A 25,000-nucleotide genomic window follows, 5' to 3' on the forward strand; every position below is an offset into this window, starting at 1 on the left:
ATGCTTGCTGCCTTCATCCATTTACGTCGCCACCCCTCCCCCCGCGCTCGCGTAAGGAAGCACTAGAAAAAGACAACAAAAGCCCCATTCGTTCACAATCAGTTTCTAGCTGTCATGTGTAATGCACCGAAACCAGAGCTCACTTTCCACATCCAGGCCCCACAGAACTTTCCATGGTTTACCCCAGACGCTTCACATGCCCTGGTGCAATCCATTGACAGCACGTCGACCCCAGTATACCTAATCGTTTCAATTCACTCTATTCCTTACACGCCTTTCACCCTCCTGCATGTTCAGGCCCCGATCAAACAAAATCTTTTTCACTCCATCCTTCCACCTCCAATTAGGTCTCTCACTTCTCGTTCCCTCCACCTCTGACACATATATCCTCTTTGTCAATCTTTCCTCACTCATTCTTTCCATGTGACCAAACCATTTCAATACACCCTCTTCTGCTCTCTCAACCACGCTATTTTTATTACCACACATCATTCTTATCATTTCATTACTTAATCAATCAAACCACCTCATCATATATTGACCTCAAACATTTCATTTCCAACACATCCACCCTCCTCCGAACAACCCTATCTATAGCCCATGCCTTGCAACCATATAACACTGTCGGATCCACTATTCCTTCAAATATACCCATTTTTGCTTTCCGAGATAACGTGCTCGCCTTCCACACATTCTTCAACGCTCCCAAAACCTTCGCCCCCTCCCCCACCCTGTGACTCACTTCCGCTTCCATGGTTGCCAAATCCACTCCCAGATATCTAAAAAACTTCACTTCCTCCAGTTTTTCTCCATTAAAACTTACATCCTAATTAACTTGTCTCTCTACCCTACTGAACAATATATATATATATATATATATATATATATATATATATATATATATATATATATATATATATATATATATATATATTGTACATTTCCTTTTCCATAGCCAAAGGTTGAACCATTATGTGACATTCATTTTTTTTTTTTTTTTTTTTTTTTTCCATTCATTTCAAGCTAAAAGTTTGTTTTCTAAATTGTTTCTTACATTTTTCATATGTATATATATGTATGTGTGTGTGTGTGTGTGTATGTGCATATGTGTGTGTGTGTGTGTGTGTGTATATGTATATATATATGTATATTATCCCTGGGGATAGGGGTGAAACAATACTTCCCACGTATTCCTCGCGTGTCGTAGAAAGCGACTAGAGGGGACGGGAGCGGGGGGCCGGAAATCCTCCCCTCCTTGTATTAACTTTCTAAAATGGGAAACAGAAGAAGGAGTCACGCGGGGAGTGATCATTCTCCTCGAAGGCTCAGAGTGGGGTGCCTAAATGTGTGTGGATGTAACCAAGATGTGAAAAAAGGAGAGATAGGTAGTATGTTTGAGGAAAGGAACCTGGATGTTTTGGCTCTGAGTGAAACGAAGCTCAAGGGTAAAGGGGAAGAGTGGTTTGGAAATGTCTGGGGAGTGAAGTCAGGGGTTAGTGAGAGGACAAGAGCAAGGGAAGGAGTAGCAATACTCCTGAAACAGGAGTTGTGGGAGTATGTGATAGAATGTAAGAAAGTAAATTCTCGATTAATATGGGTAAAATTGAAAGTTGATGGAGAGAGGTGGGTGATTATTGGTGCATATGCACCTGGGCATGAGAAGAAAGATCATGAGAGGCAAGTGTTTTGGGAGCAGCTAAATGAGTGTGTTAGCGGTTTTGATGCACGAGACCGGGTTATAGTGATGGGTGATTTGAATGCAAAGGTGAGTAATGTGGCAGTTGAGGGAATAATTGGTATGCATGGGGTGTTCAGTGTTGTAAATGGAAATGGTGAAGAGCTTGTAGATTTATGTGCTGAAAAAGGACTGATGATTGGGAATACCTGGTTTAAAAAGCGAGATATACATAAGTATACTTATGTAAGTAGGAGAGATGGCCAGAGAGCGTTATTGGATTACGTGTTAATTGACAGGCGTGCGAAAGAGAGACTTTTGGATGTTAATGTGCTGAGAGGTGCAACTGGAGGGATGTCTGATCATTATCTTGTGGAGGCTAAGGTGAAGATTAGTATGGGTTTTCAGAAAAGAGGAGTGAATGTTGGGGTGAAGAAGGTGGTGAGAGTAAGTGAGCTTGGGAAGGAGACCTGTGTGGGGAAGTACCAGGAGAGACTGTGTACAGAATGGAAAAAGGTGAGAACAATGGAAGTAAGGGGAGTGGGGGAGGAATGGGATGTATTTAGGGAATCAGTGATGGATTGCGCAAAAGATGCTTGTGGCATGAGAAGAGTGGGAGGTGGGCTGTTTAGAAAGGGTAGTGAGTGGTGGGATGAAGAAGTAAGAGTATTAGTGAAAGAGAAGAGAGAGGCATTTGGACGATTTTTGCAGGGAAAAAATGCAATTGAGTGGGAGAAGTATAAAAGAAAGAGACAGGAGGTCAAGAGAAAGGTGCAAGAGGTGAAAAAAAGGGCAAATGAGAGTTGGGGTGAGAGACTATCAGTAAATTTTAGGGAGAATAAAAAGATGTTCTGGAAGGAGGTAAATAGGGTGCGTAAGACAAGGGAGCAAATGGGAACTTCAGTGAAGGGCGTAAATGGGGAGGTGATAACAAGTAGCGGTGATGTGAGAAGGAGATGGAATGAGTATTTTGAAGGTTTGTTGAATGTGTCTGATGACAGAGTGGCAGATATAGGGTGTTTTGGTCGAGGTGGTGTGCAAAGTGAGAGGGTTAGGGAAAATGATTTGGTAAACAGAGAAGAGGTAGTGAAAGCTTTGCGGAAGATGAAAGCCGGCAAGGCAGCAGGTTTGGATGGTATTGCAGTGGAATTTATTAAGAAAGGGGGTGACTGTATTGTTGACTGGTTGGTAAGGTTATTTAATGTATGTATGACTCATGGTGAGGTGCCTGAGGATTGGCGGAATGCGTGCATAGTGCCATTGTACAAAGGCAAAGGGGATAAGAGTGAGTGCTCAAATTACAGAGGTATAAGTTTGTTGAGTATTCCTGGTAAATTATATGGGAGGGTATTGATTGAGAGGGTGAAGGCATGTACAGAGCATCAGATTGGGGAAGAGCAGTGCGGTTTCAGAAGTGGTAGAGGATGTGTGGATCAGGTGTTTGCTTTGAAGAATGTATGTGAGAAATACTTAGAAAAGCAAATGGATTTGTATGTAGCATTTATGGATCTGGAGAAGGCATATGATAGAGTTGATAGAGATGCTCTGTGGAAGGTATTAAGAATATATGGTGTGGGAGGCAAGTTGTTAGAAGCAGTGAAAAGTTTTTATCGAGGATGTAAGGCATGTGTACGTGTAGGAAGAGAGGAAAGTGATTGGTTCTCAGTGAATGTAGGTTTGCGGCAGGGGTGTGTGATGTCTCCATGGTTGTTTAATTTGTTTATGGATGGGGTTGTAAGGGAGGTAAATGCAAGAGTTTTGGAAAGAGGGGCAAGTATGAAGTCTGTTGGGGATGAGAGAGCTTGGGAAGTGAGTCAGTTGTTGTTCGCTGATGATACAGCGCTGGTGGCTGATTCATGTGAGAAACTGCAGAAGCTGGTGACTGAGTTTGGTAAAGTGTGTGGAAGAAGAAAGTTGAGAGTAAATGTGAATAAGAGCAAGGTTATTAGGTACAGTAGGGGTGAGGGTCAAGTCAATTGGGAGGTGAGTTTGAATGGAGAAAAACTGGAGGAAGTGAAGTGTTTTAGATATCTGGGAGTGGATCTGTCAGCGGATGGAACCATGGAAGCGGAAGTGGATCATAGGGTGGGGGAGGGGGCGAAAATTTTGGGAGCCTTGAAAAATGTGTGGAAGTCGAGAACATTATCTCGGAAAGCAAAAATGGGTATGTTTGAGGGAATAGTGGTTCCAACAATGTTGTATGGTTGCGAGGCGTGGGCTATGGATAGAGATGTGCGCAGGAGGATGGATGTGCTGGAAATGAGATGTTTGAGGACAATGTGTGGTGTGAGGTGGTTTGATCGAGTAAGTAACGTAAGGGTAAGAGAGATGTGTGGAAATAAAAAGAGCGTGGTTGAGAGAGCAGAGGAGGGGGTTTTGAAATGGTTTGGGCACATGGAGAGAATGAGTGAGGAGAGATTGACCAAGAGGATATATGTGTCGGAGGTGGAGGGAACGAGGAGAAGAGGGAGACCAAATTGGAGGTGGAAAGATGGAGTGAAAAAGATTTTGTGTGATCGGGGCCTGAACATGCAGGAGGGTGAAAGGAGGGCAAGAAATAGAGTGAATTGGAGTCATGTGGTATACAGGGGTTGACGTGCTGTCAGTGGATTGAAGCAAGGCATGTGAAGCGTCTGGGGTAAACCATGGAAAGCTGTGTAGGTATGTATATTTGCGTGTGTGGACGTGTGTATGTACATGTGTATGGGGGGGGGGGGGTTGGGCCATTTCTTTCGTCTGTTTCCTTGCGCTACCTCGCAAACGCGGGAGACAGCGGCAAAGTATAAAAAAAAAAAAAAAAAAAAAAAATATATATATATATATATATATATATATATTGGGTATGTTTGAAGGAATAGTGGTTCCAACAATGTTGTATGGTTGCGAGGCGTGGGCTATGGATAGAGTTGTGCGCAGGAGGATGGATGTGCTGGAAATGAGATGTTTGAGGACAATGTGTGGTGTGAGGTGGTTTGATCGAGTGAGTAACGTAAGGGTAAGAGAGATGTGTGGAAATAAAAAGAGCGTGGTTGAGAGAGCAGAAGAGGGTGTTTTGAAGTGGTTTGGGCACATGGAGAGGATGAGTGAGGAAAGATTGACCAAGAGGATATATGTGTCGGAGGTGGAGGGAACAAGGAGAAGAGGGAGACCAAATTGGAGGTGGAAAGATGGAGTGAAAAAGATTTTGTGTGATCGGGGCCTGAACATGCAGGAGGGTGAAAGGAGGGCAAGGAATAGAGTGAATTGGAGCGATGTGGTATACCGGGGTTGACGTGCTGTCAGTGGATTGAAGCAGGGCATGTGAAGCGTCTGGGGTAAACCATGGAAAGCTGTGTAGGTATGTATATTTGCGTGTGTGGACGTATGTATATACATGTGTATGGGGGGGGTTGGGCCATTTCTTTCGTCTGTTTCCTTGCGCTACTCGCAAACGCGGGAGACAGCGACAAAGTATAATAATATAAATATATATATATATATATATATATATATGTACATATATAAGGTTACGAAACAGAGTCAACACGAGTGTAAAACTCTCCCCTCGTAACACACACACACACACACACACACACACACACACACACACACACACACAGAGTAGTAAAAACATGGTAGATATGTATAAGGTATGAGACGAGGTAACATGAATGTAAAGCTCCCTTCCCGTAACGCGCACATGCGCGCACACGCGCACGCACACACACACACACACACACACACACACACATTATCAGGGGTGTTGAGAGGCTGTGAGGATGGTAGATGAGGTTGACACGGTGGATACAGAGGCTGGTAGATTGTGAGGATGGTGGATGAGGTAGACTCGGTGGATACAAAGGCTGGTAGATGAGACACGATCATGAAGTACAGCAACAAGGTTGGTTGAGTGACGGTGGGGGTCGAATCCCCACACAGGCGCTAGGCTGCCTCGAATCCCGTGTCGACTAAAAGCTGGCTGGTACTGACAGGCAGAGCCATCTACAGTCTATCGACTGTTCGTATCTATCCCATGATGTGGACACAGTCTCCAGATACAAGTAACAGTACGTTCGTTTAAGTTTGTCCTCCAATGCAGTCAGTCCAGTCCAGTCAGAGACAAAAGGAAAATGAGTTAACTGGTGGTTTTCGAACCATCACTCCCCAGATGTGGTCATTTGGGGGAGGCGAAGGAATACCCTCCTGTTGCCCCCAGTACCTTCGTAAAATTCGTTACACCCCTTGCGTCACTCCCGCGTTGGCGGCGTAGGCACGAATATTCGAAAGACACGGATCACAGGTTTCGTACATCACCCATCATTATCCGTGGGATTCGAACCCTGATTCATACCAATGCCCATTTTCTCCCGGTATAAAATACTCCTCTTTTTTTTCCTTCTATCTATTTTAAGTAAGAGTGTGTGTGTGTGTGTGTGTGTGTGTGTGTGTGTGTGTGTGTGTGTGTGTGTGTGTAGAGCTGAGCAGCGCCCGCCTTAATGCGAGTGTGTTGAGCTGTACCGGATTAATAGCTTTTGGCTGCTGTGATAAAATGCTATGGGATTTGCATATTTGGGGAGAGAGGGGAGGTTGCCCCTCCCCCCCCAGCCCCCAGGTTGGTATGAAAAGCCAAAGTAGAAGGTGGGGGGGGAAAGGCGGATAGGGTGGAAATGGCACATGGAGAAAGGAGAAGTTCGAGAGAGAGAGAGAGAGAGAGAGAGAGAGAGAGAGAGAGAGAGAGAGAGAGAGAGAATTACAGAGACACAGGGTGCACTTTCCTTTCATTAGGGCATCAGAGAGAGAGAGAGAGAGAGAGAGTAGCACTGTCTACATGCTTCATCCCATCCCCCAGCACCCCCCAACACCCCTCCCCACGAAACTGCAGAGGCGAAAAGCGTCATATACCGCTATACATTACACGAGGGGAGCGCCTCTAGTGGCTGGCCTACCCCTGATGCTAACGTGAGAAATGCGCCCTCGACTTTCATTTGGGTGGGGGTGGGAGCCACAATATATACTCCATCTCGCATTCGCAATACAAGCTGGGGGTGATGACACGATGAGGGGGGGGGGGGGGGGGGGTCGCAAGGTCCCTAGTGCAGCGAGAGATGATGATGCAGTCTGTAACCTAACCTAACCTAACTTGATGAGACCTCAGCTAATCTAACCTAACTTAACCCAACTTGACGAGGCCTCAGCTAACCTAACCTAACCTAACTTAACCTAACTTGAGACCTCAGCTAATCTAACTTAACCTAACTTGACGAGGCCTCAGCTAACCTAACCTAACCTAACTTGATGAGACCTCAGCTAAGCTTACCTAACCTATTTCAACTTGAGACCTCAGCTAACCTAATCTGACGAGACCTCAGCTAACCTAACTTGACGAGACCTCAGCTAACCTAACTTGATAAAGACTTCATCTGACCTAACCTAACATGACGAGAACTCAGCTAATCTAACAATCAAAGCTAATCTAAGCTAAGCTAAACTAACTAAACTCATAGCTGGACCTAACCCCACCTCCCTAACCTAACCTGGTATCAGCTTAAGCTAAAGAAAGTTAAGCTGAGCTAGCCTAACGTAAGCTAAACCTCACCTAACCTACCTTGTGCTGCAGTCTTGTGGCACACACACACACACGAAGCCTGGAACACACATGGCCTGGAATACAAGGAGACGGTGCCTGGAAACCTGACCCGTTCCAGAAACACTCCAGAAAAAGACCACAGCGCCAGGCACGAGTCTTTCTGAACATATATATATATATATATATATATATATATATATATATATATATATATATATATATATATATACAAATTCGCAATTTCCTGCATTAGCGAGTTAACGTTAACAAAAGAGGACTGAACCTTAGAGAGAATATCCTCACTTGGCTCCCTTCTCTGTTCCTTCTCTCGGAAAATTGAAAACGAGAAGGGAGGATTTCCAGCCCCCCCGCTCCCTCCCCTTTTAGTCGCCTTCTACGACACGCATGGAATACTTGGGAAGTATTCTCTCTCTCTCCTATCACTTATCCCAGAGGACAACCGTAACGATGGTTAACACTGCTTCAGCATAATGTTTCACACTGCATGACATAATGTGGTATGCATGGCCGCTCCGTCCTCGTGGACACCCGCATGCCAGTTCATGACACACGTCGTATGAGTAATCTTTGAACCAAAAGTCAACAGCGAGTTCCGCCTTTGTGAGTCCAGAATTTTGAGATATCCTGTCAAGTGTATCGGAGTGTCTCAAAACATTCCGGGTTTCCTGCCTCGGAACACACGAGAAGCCTGGATCACCTAAGCATTAACGACCTTTTGCTGAAACAGGATCAAGCTGGGAGACATTGAACGCTTGATTCTACATCCAGAAAGCTTAGGGAAAGTCTGAAGCGCCTGGCCTGGAACTGCAGTCTGCGTTACACTTAATCCTCAATGGTTCACTCTATGTGTTTTCCAGTGCCTGGACTGAAACAAGAGACGGGTCTGCAGTTCTTGCCCCCCAGCACACTGGAGCGTTGCGCTTGGGGAGCTGGAACACTCGCAAGTCCAGATCACTAGACTTCTTACACTTTTTTCCATGTTAAATAATCAGGACGTCTGACCCGTGCTGCGAGTCTGGAACACCTAAATGGATAACATATTTATTATCGAGGACAGTAATCACGCAACACAAGGGAGGACATGGAACACTCGACCTGAAACACTTTTGGAACGGTGAGTCTGGAGTGGAGAGGAATATCAGAAACGCAAGGAAGGTCTGTACGACACCACCTGGGCGACTGTGGTCAAGGTGAGGTCCACCTCCGCTCAGTTCCATGCAAACAACAGGTCGCCATCTGTCACATTTCACCCTGAAGATATATATATACATACATATATATATATATTTTGCTTTGTCGCTGTCTCCCGCGTTTGCGAGGTAGCGCAAGGAAACAGACGAAAGAAATGGCCCAACCCACCCCCATACACAATGTATATACATACACGTCCACACACGCAAATATACATACCTATACATCTCAATGTACACATATATATACACACACAGACAATTACATATATACCCATGCACACAATTCACACTGTCTGCCTTTATTCATTCCTACCGCCACCTCGCCACACATGGAATACCATCCCCCTCCCCCCTCAGGTGTGCGAGGTAGAACTAGGAAAAGACAACAAAGGCCACATTCGTTCACACTCAGTCTCTAGCTGTCATGCAATAATGCCCGAAACCACAGCTCCCTCTCCACATCCAGGCCCCACACAACTTTCCATGGTTTACCCCAGACGCTTTACATGCCCTGATTCAATCCACTGACAGCACGTCAACCCCGGTATACCACATCGATCCAATTCACTCTATTCCTTGCCCTCCTTTCACCCTCCTGCATGTTCAGGCCCCGATCACACAAAATCTTTTTCACTCCATCTTTCCACCTCCAATTTGGTCTCCCACTTCTCCTCGTTCCCTCCACCTCCGACACATATATCCTCTTGGTCAATCTTTCCTCACTCATTCTCTCCATGTGCCCAAACCATTTCAAAACACCCTCTTCTGCTCTCTCAACCACGCTCTTTTTATTTCCACACATCTCTCTTACCCTTACATTACTTACTCGATCAAACCACCTCACACCACACATTGTCCTCAAACATCTCATTTCCAGCACATCCACCCTCCTGCGCACAACTCTATCCATAGCCCACGCTTCGCAACCATACAACATTGTTGGAACCACTATTCCTTCAAACATACCCATTTTTGCTTTCCGAGATAATGTTCTCGACTTCCACACATTCTTCAAGGCTCAGAGGATTTTCGCCCCCTCCCCCACCCTATGATTCACTTCCGCTTCCATGGTTCCATCCGCTGCCAGATCCACTCCCAGATATCTAAAACACTTTACTTCCTCCAGTTTTTCTCCATTTAAACTTACCTCCCAATTAACTTGACCCTCAACCCTACTGTACCTAATAACCTTGCTCTTATTCACATTTACTCTTAACTTTCTTCTTTCACACACTTTACCAAACTCAGTCACCAGCTTCTGCAGTTTCTCACATGAATCAGCCACCAGCGCTGTATCATCAGCGAACAACAACTGACTCACTTCCCAAGCTCTCTCATCCACAACAGACTTCATACTTGCCCCTCTTTCCAAAACTCTTGCATCCACCTCCCTAACAACCCAATCCATAAACAAATTAAACAACCATGGAGACATCACACACCCCTGCCGCAAACCTACATTCACTGAGAACCAATCACTTTCCTCTCTTCCTACACGTACACATGCCTTACATCCTCGATAAAAACTTTTCACTGCTTCTAACAACTTGCCTCCCGCACCATATATTCTTAATACCTTCCACAGAGCATCTCTATCAACTCTATCATATGCCTTCTCCAGATCCATAAATGCTACATACAAATCCATTTGCTTTTCTAAGTATTTCTAACATACATTCTTCAAAGCAAACACCTGATACACACATCCTCTACCACTTCTGAAACCATATATATATATATATATGCTTGCCCTCTTCCACGTGAGCGCGGTAGCGTCAGGAAAAGATGAAGGAACCTTAGAGGGATAATTTTTGTCTTGGTTCCTTCCCCAGTTCCTTCTTTATGAAAGTAATACAGGAGGGGAGGATTTCCAGCTCCCTCCCGCTCCTTTCTCCTTTTAGTCGCCTTCTACGACAAGTAGGGAATACGTGGGCAGTATTCTTTCTCTCCTATCCCTAGGGATAATATATATATATATATATATATAATATATATATATATATATATATATATATATATATATATATATATATACATATATATATTCACCTCTACTGTAATACTGGTTTGTGTATTTCCATATAAAGGTCTGATTAACTGTTCCGAGTAACTTTATTAAACCGAGGGGAATGACCCGACTAGTTATGGGCACTTAACGAGCGTCATTTGCATACGGTTATTTAAAATTCATAGTTTTGATGGGTCAATTCTGAAATAATCACTCCCTCTCCTGAAATAGAAAACCTGTCCAGAGAATGTTTGATTCCATGTACCCAGTCCTACAAATATATATATATATATATATATATATATGTATATATATATATATATATATATATATATATATATATATATATATATATATATATATCCCAGGGGATAGGGAGAAAGAATACTTACCACGTATTCCCTGCGTGTCGTAGAAGGCAACTAAAAGGGAAGGGAGCGGGGGGCTGGAAATCCTCCCCTCTCGTTTTTAATTTTCTAAAAGAAGGAACAGAGAAGGGGGCCAAGTGAGGATATTCCCTCAAAGGCCCAGTCCTCTGCTCTTAACGCTACCTCGCTAACGCGGGAAATGAGGAATAATATGAAAAGAAAAAAAATTATATATATATATATATATATATATATATATATATATATATATATATATATATATATATATATATATATATATATATATATTTATATATATGGATGCGTACGTGTGTGTGTGTGTGTGTGAACCAAAAATCTTATCGTAATTCTATCTTCTTAACGAAAATTACACGAAATCCTCAGTCACTCCCCGGTAGCGTACATAACTTCCCCTTTTCTATCTAGGAAGGCATTATGGTGCCAGCTGTCTGAGAGAGAATCCGAACTAGTTCACTATCATGAACAGGTGCGCATCACCTGTCACCTGAACCTACATGGCTCGAGTATCAGGCGGATTAAACACCCCTGAATATCAATTCCCTACAGACGAATCCCAAAATCGATCTTCACCTGTATTAAGAGGATTAAACACCCCTAGATATCAGTTCCCTACAGACGAATCCCACAGGAGAGCTTCTAGGATCACGTACGTCACCTGGTAATAGAGACCAACTTCTACATAACCCTCTATGGTAAGGTGCGTTACAGATGGGGTTGGATCCTACGCGCAGGAGCGATGCTGGCACAGTCTCCGACGCTAAGAGATGGTCGTCTGCGTCTCAAATTCGTGTTACTTAAGAATCTTATAGTTTTTTCTTTTTTCGTCTTGTGGTCAGCTGGAGAGGTGTAACACCGAGCGTTACCAAAGAGATCACTGTTACGGCGCTACCCAGCCGATCACTGTTACAGCGTTAACCAGCAGATCACTGTTACGGCGTTACCCAGCAGATCACTGTTACAGCGTTAACCAGCAGATCACTGTTACGACGTTACCCAGCAGATCACTGTGTTACGGTGTTACCAAGTAGATCACTGTGTTACAGCGTTACCCAGCAGATCACTGTTACGACGTTATCCAGCAGATCACTTTGTTACAGCGTTACCCAGCAGATCACTGTGTTACAGCGTTACCCAGCAGATCACTGTTACGACGTTACCCAGCAGATCACTGTTACAGCGTTACCCAGCAGATCACTGTGTTACAGCGTTACCCAGCAGATCACTGTGTTACAGCGTTACCCAGCAGATCACTGTGTTACAGCGTTACCCAGCAGATCACTGTGTTACAGCGTTACCCAGCAGATCACTGTGTTACAGCGTTACCCAGCAGATCACTGTGTTACAGCGTTACCCAGCAGATCACTGTGTTACAGCGTTACCCAGCAGATCACTGTGTTACAGCGTTACCCAGCAGATCACTGTGTTACAGCGTTACCCAGCAGATCACTGTGTTACAGCGTTACCCAGCAGATCACTGTGTTACAGCGTTACCCAGGTAAACCGGTGGTGAGATGAACACCAGTTTCGTCATCTGGACTGGTCTTCCGTATTGTTCATGTTCTCGTACTCCCGACCAGAACAATATAGAACAAAGCAACAAAAGTTAGTGTTCTCCTCGGTACCTCCCAACAAAAGTTCACGTCCCCCAGCCTCCCACGCCTCCAAACAAAAGCTGACCTCTTCCTCCTCCTCCAAGTTACCAGCAAACAAAGGTTCACCTCCAGCTCATTGCTTCCTATAAACAAAACCTCACGTACCTTTCCGCACCACCTGCAAACAACAGCTGGCGTGTGGCCTTTCCTCACCACCTGCAAACAACAGCTGGCGTGTGGCCTTTCCTCACCACCTGCAAACAACAGCTGACGCATCCTTCCTAACCGCCTCCAAAGAAAAGCTGACGTACCCTTTTCTCATCAACTCCAAACAAAACTATTCCCATTCCTTTTAATCATATCAAAAAAAAGTCAGATAAAAGACAGCAAAGTTGTGGAAATATGGCAGGTTCAAAGTGTTAATGAGAATCACTCTATGATACATGTTTCCGGCCAGCAGAGTCCAGCATCTCACACGTACGTTATGCTAATGTGTGCGTGTGGTCATGCTGGCTCGTACGCCTGAGCAAGCCATCAGTATGTTAAGCATGTGTTCTTAACCTACATATGTAGTGTTGTCAGTCACAGACTGCCATGGCCATGTCTACATATGCAAGTATTTCTCGTGTTACTGCCAGACAAAGTAGACAGTGGTTGGTCTGTACAGATTGGTGTTGGACGGCGGGACTCAAAGTGTGATGTTGGGATTGAAATAACTTGGTTAAGTACTGGCAGCACATGATGTTGAGGTGGACTGTCTGCACGAAACATGTCCTGCCTCATGTATAGAAAACTTACATGTTAAATAGAAATGTATGAACTCCTACTAAAGTGCGATTTCACCTTCATACTATCATCACGGACAAATGTAATCATATATATATATATATATATATATATATATATATATATATATATATATATATATATATATATATACATATATATATATACGTGTGTGTGTGTGTGTGTGTGTGTGTGTGTGTATTGAAGCTCGCTAAGTTCTTGTAAATAGACCCGCTATTTTCCTGTAATAAAACCCGCTAACTTCCCGTCATCTAACCCACCGTGTTCCAGTAGCTGATAGCGTGTGGTTATCATGTTAACCCACAACCTTCACGTCATCAGCACACGCGAGGGTAAATGTATGGCCCCAGGCCACGAACGGCCAGTAAGAGATTATATGAGAAACAGAGTAAAAAGTTGAGAGTCATCTAGAAAACCCGTCTCGGTAAATAACAGTGGCCAAGGCAAGCCAGCCATCTCGTGGTGGCCAGGAACACAGAGAGACGCTGTTCCTTCCTTATAGCTGTGGCCAAGGGAAGCTAGCCATCTCGTGGTGGCCAGGAACACAGAGAGACGCTGTTCCTTCCTTATAGCTGTGGCCAAGGGAAGCTAGCCATCTCGTGGTGGCCAGGAACACAGAGAGACGCTGTTCCTTCCTTATAGCTGTGGCCAAGGTAGGCCAGCCATCTTGTGGTGGCCAGTAACACAGAGACGCTGTTCCTTCCTTATATAAAGCTGTGGCCGAGGCAAGCCAGCCATCTCGTGGTGGCCAGGAACACAGAGAGACGCTGTTCCTTCCTTATAGCTGTGGCCAAGGGAAGCTAGCCATCTCGTGGTGGCCAGGAACACAGAGAGACGCTGTTCCTTCCTTATAGCTGTGGCCAAGGGAAGCTAGCCATCTCGTGGTGGCCAGGAACACAGAGAGACGCTGTTCCTTCCTTATAGCTGTGGCCAAGGGAAGCTAGCCATCTCGTGGTGGCCAGGAACACAGAGAGACGCTGTTCCTTCCTTATAGCTGTGGCCAAGGGAAGCTAGCCATCTCGTGGTGGCCAGGAACACAGAGAGACGCTGTTCCTTCCTTATAGCTGTGGCCAAGGTAGGCCAGCCATCTTGTGGTGGCCAGGAACACAGAGAGACGCTGTTCCTTCCTTATAACCCGGGAATGAGAGGATCAGCTCTTGTCTGAACACCTTCCCATTTTCCGGGTCGTTGTTCTGTGGCGTTGGATACCATTAAGAACACGCCCACGTTTTCCCCCTACCACGCCTCAGCGCAGCTAAGCCAGAGACCCTGGTGAGAGAACCTCGTTCACGAGATCACAACGTCTCGATCTCATCCCAGCTTCCCACCCGAGGCGCAAAATTAGTGGGAATTTACACGTTGCTCCAGACAAAGGCTAATCAGCTGTCAAGTTAGAGCGGGCGCAACACAACTCTGTGAGGTCAACTCTCTCTGGACGGTTTTTCATCTATGTGTGTGTGTGTGTGTGTGTGTGTGTGTGTGTGTGTGTGTGTGTGTGTGTGACTGTTTGTGCTTGTGTGTTTGTATGTATGTCTGTCCGTTTGTGTGACATATATGTGTTAAGGGGAGAGAGCTTTACACGTGTTGCCCCGTCTCTTAACCTTGTATATATGTACCATAGCTTTATTCCCATATGCGTATGCATGTACACACACACACACACATCTTTACATTTTTTCCAAGTTCCTTAAATATATGATGTGTATGGGTGGACCTACCAACAATCAATGAAATATATGGGATCATCAATTTATGATATATATATATATATATATATATATATATATATATATATATATATATATATATATATATATATATATATATGGCGCCGGGAATGGCAGCATGTATGAACATGTTCATGTGTATGTATGTATATGTCTGTGTATGTATATATATGTATACGTTGAAATGTATAGGTATGTATCTCTGCGTGCGAGGGCGTGTATGTGGATGTGTATGTGGATGGGTTGGGCCACTCTCTCGTCTGTTTCCTTGCGCTACCTCGCTAACGCGGTAGACAGCGACAAAGCATGATAAAAAATAAATGAAATAATATATATATATATATATATATATATATATATATATATTGCTTTGTCGCTGTCTCCCGCGTTTGCGAGGTAGCGCAAGGAAACAGACGAAAGAAATGGCCCAACCCACCCCCATACACATGTATATACATACGTCCACACACGCAAATATACATACCTACACAGCTTTCCATGGTTTACCCCAGACGCTTCACATGCCCTGATTCAATCCACTGACAGCACGTCAACCCCGGTATACCACATCGATCCAATTCACTCTATTCCTTGCCCTCCTTTCACCCTCCTGCATGTTCAAGCCCCGATCACACAAAATCTTTTTCACTCCATCTTTCCACCTCCAATTTGGTCTCCCTCTTCTCCTCGTTTCCTCCACCTCCGACACATATATCCTCTTGGTCAATCTTTCCTCACTCATTCTCTCCATGTGCCCAAACCACTTCAAAACACCCTCTTCTGCTCTCTCAACCACGCTCTTTTTATTTCCACACATCTCTCTTACCCTTACGTTACTCACTCGATCAAACCACCTCACACCACATATTGTCCTCAAACATCTCATTTCCAGCACATCCATCCTCCTGCGCACAACTCTATCCATAGCCCACGCCTCGCAACTATACAACATTGTTGGAACCACTATTCCTTCAAACATACCCATTTTTGCTTTCCGAGATAATGTTCTCGACTTCCACACATTCTTCAAGGCTCCCAGGATTTTCGCCCCCTCCCCCACCCTATGATCCACTTCCGCTTCCATGGTTCCATCTGCTGCCAGATCCACTCCCACATATCTAAAACACTTTACTTCCTCCAGTTTTTCTCCATTCAAACTTACCTCCCAATTGACTTGACCCTCAACCCTACTGTACCTAATTAATATATATATATATATATATATATATATATATATATATATATATATATATATATATATATATATATAGGCCCAGCATCAGTTCATGAGATATATGGTTCTGGCATCAGCAAAAGATGAGTCTCTGACGGTGAAGTGGTCGAGGAGAGAACTGACCACTTCCTGGCCAGCTCCTGGCCTCCTCCCACCGTCCTCACCATGACCACAACCCGCCCGCACCCTCGACCACAACCCGCCCGCACCCTCGACCACAACCCGCCCGCACCCTCAACCACAACCCGCCCGTACCCTCAACCACAACCCGCACCCTCGACCTGAACCCGCACCCTCGACCACAACACCGCTCCTCGACCACAACCCGCCCGCACCCTCGACCACAACCCGCCCGCACCCTCAACCACAACCCGCCCGCACCCTCGACCACAACCGCCCGCACCCTCAACCACAACCCGCACCCTCGACCTGAACCCGCACCCTCGACCACAACACCGGTCCTCGACCACAACACCGGTCCTCGACCACAACACTGCTCCTCGGCTTGGCTCTTCCTCTATCCCCCCATCCCCCTCCCTCTCCTCTCTTACCTGCAATATTTCGCGGCCTCACATTCAAACACCCACACCCACACCCTAACCTCTCCCTCCTTTGTCGAACACCTTGTGTCCATATCCCCATGTCATATGCTCTCTGGATACCCACGCCTCCGAAGACTGCCACTCCTTCTGCGCCTACTGCAGGAGTAATACACCTGTCGGAGTAGGCTTTCCAGTCTTTCAGCTTTGATGTCATCGGCTTCGGATATTCCTTACCCTCTAAAACTCCACTTCTTCGTTTCGTACATTCTTCCAAAATTTCTCGCGATATCTATATATCAAATTTTTTTACCAAAGCCTTTTTATCCAGTAACTTACGCGATTGAACTCTGCATCTCTCTCTCTCCCCCTCTCTCTCTCTCTCTCTCTCTCTCTCTCTCTCTCTCTCTCTCTCTCTCTCTCTCTGTTGGCAAAAGTTCATGTACCTTTCGTCTTGGCTCTCGACAGCTGTGAAGCCATTTTGTGATCGGGCTATGGCACAAGTCTCCTCTTGCCAAGCTTCCATCTTCTACATTTCCCTCTTGTTTCCGTTCTCTATTGCACAATTGTCGCTCCACCTCGGTCCCCTCTATGAAGCAACGAGTTGTTCTTTCCCCTACTTCCTCCGACCCTATCAACAGTAGTTGTGTCCTGTATCTTCCGTCTTTAAATTCCCCTTCTCTCTCTACAGCCTCTGGCCCTCTTCACCTCCCACGCCCACGATTCCAATCTACATTCTTCTTCTCCTCATTTCACATTCCCCCGTTTTCACTTGGATAACTCGTTTTCCTTCGTGCACTCAATACATTTCATCTTTTAATTCGAACCCTCGCACCAGCGCCGAGTGAGAAAGCAGTTACATTCAGCCATGGAGAAATGAAAATTTCTACCCACATCTTCCTCACAATTGAATTCCGCGTGTATGTTATTGTGGTGAACTAAAGGCGGGGAGTCTATGCGAATTTCGAACCTGCCACAAAATCATGATGGCCTTGGGGTATCAGGGACTCGTTAACACTACGGATTAAACCCAGCAATAACATGCCATGCTAGATGTAAGCCATGTGTTTCCCCTATAACATGGAAACGTAACAAATGAACTAAGTAAGTCTGTTTCCAAGGGCTGAGTGTGTGTGTGTGTGTGTGTGTGTGTGTGTGTGTCGATATCATTTCTGTTCTCAGCAATTTTTTGTCATCTGAGACGGCACGGGCAACTGAATGCCCTAATCAAGGCCATTTCATGATCGATATATATATATATATATATATATATATATATATATATATATATATATATATATATATATATATATAGGAAAGGATCACAATTTTGCGCGTGATCAAGTATATTCCTACGAGTCCAGGGGGAAAATGAAACACGATAAGTTCCCAAGTGCACTTTCGTGTAACAATCACATTATCTGGGGAGATACAAGAAAGAAATGTAAGAGTCGGTTGATATACAAGGAAAAGACGTAGCTAGGACGCCATTTGGTAAACATGCGATTGTCCAAGACAGACAACGAGCGTATCATAAACTTATGGGGACAACAAAGGGAATTGTTTACAAATATTATCAACAGTAAAGTTATCCAAGTTGTATAGACCTTCACTAATAGCAAGGTTATAATTCTTCGTGTATTTAATATCAGAAAATTCAATTATATTTCTCATGGTACTGGAGTTAAAGTTAATAACTGAGATGGCATCACTCCAGTCAAAACAGTGATCATAGTTTTTAAAGTGATTAAACAAGGCATCTGATTCTTCTTCCGTTCTTATACTATACTCATGTTGCTTAAGTCTAACAGAAAGATCCTCACCAGTCTGCCTAACATAAATCTGATCACAATTTCTACATGGCACTTTATAGATGCATCCGGGAGAATATTCTGGTGAGTTCCTGATTAAGATATTCTTTACAGTATTATTGTTGCTGAAGGCAACATTTACATTAAAGGATTTACGCAACATTGAAAGTAAAGTAAAATCATTATTAAAAGGAAGAACTAAACGATTCTTGGTGCCAATGGAAGGTTTGGGTTCAACTCTATAAAATGATTTCTCTGCTAACTTATGGGATTTAACAGTGAAAGATCTAGGGTACTTTTCAGTTGACCTTGCCGTCTCAGCTAAGACAAAAAATATGTATATAAATCTAAGGAAGGTTTGTCTTCGGTTCAAAAGAGACAAAATGCGAGCTAAGACGCGATGACGGAGGAGTGCCACCACAAGGCGTCTCCCAGGGTAAACAACCTCCCATTCACGTGGCCCTGAGCCTCACGGCGGCGGTGGAACTGACCACAGTGAGGCTACCTCCCCCTGCACAGAGACACTCTCAAATTCTTCCGTCCGCCTGCTTCCCAGAGCTGCTCTGACCTTCACATTGTCTAGACTCGGGGTCTACATTGTACAACTGAGGGTCTCGCACTAATCCCTGCCTCTCCCATGTTCTCATCGTCATAAATATGTCGTTTCGTCCTCTGAACTTCTAAGACCTCGAGTCTATATTTGCCTTGAAGAACGTGTGTTTGAAATGCTTAGAGAAAACATAAGGGCTTATGGATCCCTTAGCTTGTAGCTGTACGAGCTATATAGACCACGTTCTCAAGGTGTGTATATGTGTGTGTGTGTGTGTGTGTGTGTGTGTGTGTGTGTGTGTGTGTGGCCCTCCTGACGCGTGTAGTGTCAACACTGATCCTCCTGGTGTGCAGGGGAATGGGAGAGGCCCCCCCTTCCCTCCCTGCTTCCGTCTCCACTACTGGTGGTCATCTAAACTCTGGATGCGCTGCTGCTGCTGCAGTTCTGGCCCTGGATCGTGCCAGTTGACTGAACGAAAACGAAGCCATTCCCGAACCCTGTCTCACTCCGACGCTCACATCGCAGGAGAAATAAACCCCGCCAGTGTCCCCCCTTGTTTTTTTTTTTTTTTTGAGAGAGAGAGATAAAGTTTACAGGCGGATAATTCCGTGTGCGGCTAAAGTGGACCGCGGGGGAAAGGAAGAATGAAAAAAGACCGCCAAGCGAGTCCTTGGCCACAGCAGACTGCAATTAGTATGTAAATGAAAGATACGGTCGTGAGGGAGATAAGAGTCGATCTCTCTCTCTCTCTCTCTCTCTCTCTCTCTCTCTCTCTCTCTCTCTCTCTCTCTCTCTCTCTCTCTCTCTCTCTCCCCCGGGGCGTCCAGTGCTTGACCAACGAGTGAGTGCCAGCCCGCCCGCCCGCCTGCCTGCCTCTCTGTTTACTGGGGCTAATGACCCGCTCAGGTCTAGCCAACGTTACGCAACGACACACTCTACCATCCCCTCGCAGTCTACCAGGTAGTGACGATAAGGGCACAACACATGAGTTAATATTACGTCACACACACACACACACACACACTCTAACCTATCGCCACACAACACACTCAACTATCGACACACACTAGGGACTGTGTCCCTAGAGACACACTCGACACAAACACAGGGTCATTTCTGTGACCTAAGATGACCTTTAATCTTTGTTCCTAAAGGTCAGAGTGTAATACAAAAAGTTCAGTACTTACCACACGGTACTTTCTCAGCCACAGCCACCGAACTGTCCTGGGGAGAAGGAAAAAGAGGTATTACAAATTTCCATCAGAGTGCGAGCGTCAGGAATGGGGAGCGTCAGGAACAGCGAGCGTCAGGAACAGCGAGCGACAGGAATAGTGAGCGTCAGGAATAGTGAGCGTCACGAACAGTGAGCGTCACGAATAGTGAGCGTCACGAATAGTGAGCGTCAGGAATAACTGAAATCAACAAGTGTAACCCCCCCTCCCTACACACACACACATCAGCCTTTCTAACGATGTCACCAGCCATACCCACCCACCCCCAAACACACACGCACCTCAGGCACCACGACCATAGCTAACTCCTACTGAATCGCCACACACACAGGCCCGCACGACCTCCTCTACTTCGCCATACACCACAGGTACACCTACCTCAAGCACATTTACTTGGCTACACCCTTCACACAACACACCTTCATACCACACCCACACCTCACGAGAGAGAGAGAGAGAGAGAGAGAGAGAGAGAGAGAGAGAGAGAGAGAGAGAGAGAGAGCCTATCATTACTATCCCATGATTCAGTCATACTTCACCACGCCCTCCCTCACCATAACTAAGGAGGGGAGGGGGTAAAATACCTCCTCCCACTACCCCCTCAGCTGGGCTCCCAGTCGAGGATGGTAAATCACGCTCCCCAATTTTCACACCAATTGCTCTTCTTTGTCTCGGTCGGTCAGTCGCCAATTACCCACCCTATTCTCTCCATACCAATTTACTTCCCCGCCTCACACAATCGCCCCTCAAGACATCGCCATGAACAACCCAGATATGATGCGGGACCCGAGCGATGATGGCCTGGCACACTGTCCACACACCATCACTGGTGGTGATTATGTCAGCTATACAACGCTGGTCCGTCACCCCAAGTGTCAAGCATCGCCACTCACGTCTCTCCATGAATCTGCAATCCTAATTAAATGTCAATAAATAAGAAAAAAACGTTCATATATATATATATATATATATATATATATATATATATATATATATATATATATATATATATATATATATATTCAAACTATTCGCCATTTCCCGCGTTAGCAAGGTAGCGTTAAGAACAGAGGACTGGGCCTCTGAGGGAATATCCTCACCTGGCCCCCTTCTCTGTTCCTTCTTTTGGGAAAAAAAAAAAAAAAAAAAAAAAAGAGGGGAGGATTTCCAGCCCCCCGCTCCCTCCCCTTTTAGTCGCCTTCTACGACACGCAGGGAATACGTGGGAAGTATTCTTTCTCCCCTATCCCAAGGGATAATATATATATATATTTTTTTTTTTTTTTTTTTTTTTTTATACTTTGTCGCTGTCTCTCGCGTTTGCGAGGTAGCGCGAGGAAACAGACGAAAGAAATGGCCCAACCCCCATACACACGTACATACACACGTCCACACACGCAAATATAGATACCTACACAGCTTTCCATGGTTTACCCCAGACGCTTCACATGCCTTGATTCAATCCACTGACAGCACGTCAACCCCTGTATACCACATCGCTCCAATTCACTCTATTCCTTGCCCTCCTTTCACCCTCCTGCATGTTCAGGCCCCGATCACACAAAATCTTTTTCACTCCATCTTTCCACCTCCAATTTGGTCTCCCTCTTCTCCTCGTTCCCTCCACCTCCGACACATATATCCTCTTGGTCAATCTTTCCTCACTCATTCTCTCCATGTGCCCAAACCATTTCAAAACACCCTCTTCTGCTCTCTCAACCACGCTCTTTTTATTTCCACACATCTCTCTTACCCTTACGTTACTTACTCGATCAAACCACCTCACACCACACATTGTCCTCAAACATCTCATTTCCAGCACATCCATCCTCCTGCGCACAACTCTATCGATAGCCCACGCCTCGCAACCATACAACATTGTTGGAACCACTATTCCTTCAAACATACCCATTTTTGCTTTCCGAGATAATGTTCTCGACTTCCACACATTTTTCAAGGCTCCCAAAATTTTCGCCCCCTCCCCCACCCTATGATCCACTTCCGCTTCCATGGTTCCATCCGCTGACAGATCCACTCCCAGATATCTAAAACACTTCACTTCCTCCAGTTTTTCTCCATTCAAACTCACCTCCCAATTGACTTGACCCTCAACCCTACTGTACCTAATAACCTTGCTCTTATTCACATTTACTCTTAACTTTCTTCTTCCACACACTTTACCAAACTCAGTCACCAGCTTCTGCAGTTTCTCACATGAATCAGCCACCAGCGCTGTATCATCAGCGAACAACAACTGACTCACTTCCCAAGCTCTCTCATCCCCAACAGACTTCATACTTGCCCCTCTTTCCAGGACTCTTGCATTTACCTCCCTAACAACCCCATCCATAAACAAATTAAACAACCATGGAGACATCACACACCCCTGCCGCAAACCTACATTCACTGAGAACCAATCACTTTCCTCTCTTCCTACACGTACACATGCCTTACATCCTCGATAAAAACTTTTCACTGCTTCTAACAACTTGCCTCCCACACCATATATTCTTAATACCTTCCACAGAGCATCTCTATCAACTCTATCATATGCCTTCTCCAGATCCATAAATGCTACATACAAATCCATTTGCTTTTCTAAGTATTTCTCACATACATTCTTCAATGCAAACACCTGATCCACACATCCTCTACCACTTCTGAAACCGCACTGCTCTTCCCCAATCTGATGCTCTGTACATGCCTTCACCCTCTCAATCAATACCCTCCCATATAGTTTACCAGGAATACTCAACAAACTTATACCTCTGTAATTTGAGCACTCACTCTTATCCCCTTTGCCTTTGTACAATGGCACTATGCACGCATTTCGCCAATCCTCAGGCACCTCACCATGAGTCATACATACATTAAATAACCTTACCAACCAGTCAACAATACAGTCACCCCCTTTTTTAATAAATTCCACTGCAATACCATCCAAACCTGCTGCCTTGCCGGCTTTCATCTTCCGCAAAGCTTTTACTACCTCTTCTCTGTTTACCAAATCATTTTCCCTAACCCTCTCACTTTGCACACCACCTCGACCAAAACACCCTATATCTGCCACTCTGTCATCAGACACATTCAACAAACCTTCAAAATACTCATTCCATCTCCTTCTCACATCACCACTACTTGTTATCACCTCCCCATTTACGCCCTTCACTGAAGTTCCCATTTGCTCCCTTGTCTTACGCACCCTATTTACCTCCTTCCAGAACATCTTTTTATTCTCCCTAAAATTTACTGATAGTCTCTCACCCCAACTCTCATTTGCCCTTTTTTTCACCTCTTGCACCTTTCTCTTGACCTCCTGTCTCTTTCTTTTATACTTCTCCCACTCAATTGCATTTTTTCCCTGCAAAAATCGTCCAAATGCCTCTCTCTTCTCTTTCACTAATACTCTTACTTCTTCATCCCACCACTCACTACCCTTTCTAAACAGCCCACCTCCCACTTTCTCATGCCACAAGCATCTTTTGCGCAATCCATCACTGATTCCCTAAATACATCCCATTCCTCCCCCACTCCCCTTACTTCCATTGTTCTCACCTTTTTCCATTCTGTACACAGTCTCTCCTGGTACTATCCCCACACAGGTCTCCTTCCCAAGCTCACTTACTCTCACCACCTTCTTCACCCCAACATTCACTCCTCTTTTCTGAAAACCCATACTAATCTTCACCTTAGCCTCCACAAGATAATGATCAGACATCCCTCCAGTTGCACCTCTCAGCACATTAACATCCAAAAGTCTCTCTTTCGCACGCCTGTCAATTAACACGTAATCCAATAACGCTCTCTGGCCATCTCTCCTGCTTACATAAGTATACTTATGTATATCTCGCTTTTTAAACCAGGTATTCCCAATCATCAGTCCTTTTTCAGCACATAAATCTACAAGCTCTTCACCATTTCCATTTACAACACTGAACACCCCATGCATACCAATTATTCCCTCAACTGCCACATTACTCACCTTTGCATTCAAATCACCCATCACTATAACCCGGTCTCGTGCATCAAAACCGCTAACACACTCATTCAGCTGCTCCCAAAACACTTGCCTCTCATGATCTTTCTTCTCATGCCCAGGTGCATATGCACCAATAATCACCCACCTCTCTCCATCAACTTTCAATTTTACCCATATTAATCGAGAATTTACTTTCTTACATTCTATCACATACTCCCACAACTCCTGTTTCAGGAGTATTGCTACTCCTTCCCTTGCTCTTGTCCTCTCACTAACCCCTGACTTCACTCCCCAGACATTTCCAAACCACTCTTCCCCTTTACCCTTGAGCTTCGTTTCACTCAGAGCCAAAACATCCAGGTTCCTTTCCTCAAACATACTACCTATCTCTCCTTTTTTCACATCTTGGTTACATCCACACACATTTAGGCACCCCACTCTGAGCCTTCGAGGAGGATGATCACTCCCCGCGTGACTCCTTCTTCTGTTTCCCATTTTAGAAAGTTAATACAAGGAGGGGAGGATTTCCGGCCCCCCGCTCCCGTCCCCTCTAGTCGCTTTCTACGACACGCGAGGAATACGTGGGAAGTATTCTTTCACCCCTATCCCCAGGGATAATATACATATATATATACATATACACACACACACACATAC

At 45.0% G+C, this 25,000-nt stretch overlaps 1 protein-coding gene across 2 annotated transcripts in view; it reads right to left on the reverse strand.

The window, feature by feature from the left end:
- Nucleotides 1-25,000, reverse strand: part of LOC139765812 (uncharacterized) — a 794,527-nt gene that overhangs the window by 606,441 nt on the left and 163,086 nt on the right. For both annotated transcript variants that reach the window (XM_071693606.1, XM_071693607.1), the window contains exon 3: nucleotides 20,321-20,357. In XM_071693606.1, the coding sequence (XP_071549707.1) occupies nucleotides 20,321-20,357 (37 nt within the window). The remainder of the gene's footprint in view (nucleotides 1-20,320; nucleotides 20,358-25,000) is intronic.

The sequence above is a fragment of the Panulirus ornatus genome, chromosome 56 (genome assembly GCF_036320965.1).
Source record: "Panulirus ornatus isolate Po-2019 chromosome 56, ASM3632096v1, whole genome shotgun sequence".
Lineage (NCBI taxonomy): Eukaryota > Metazoa > Arthropoda > Malacostraca > Decapoda > Palinuridae > Panulirus > Panulirus ornatus.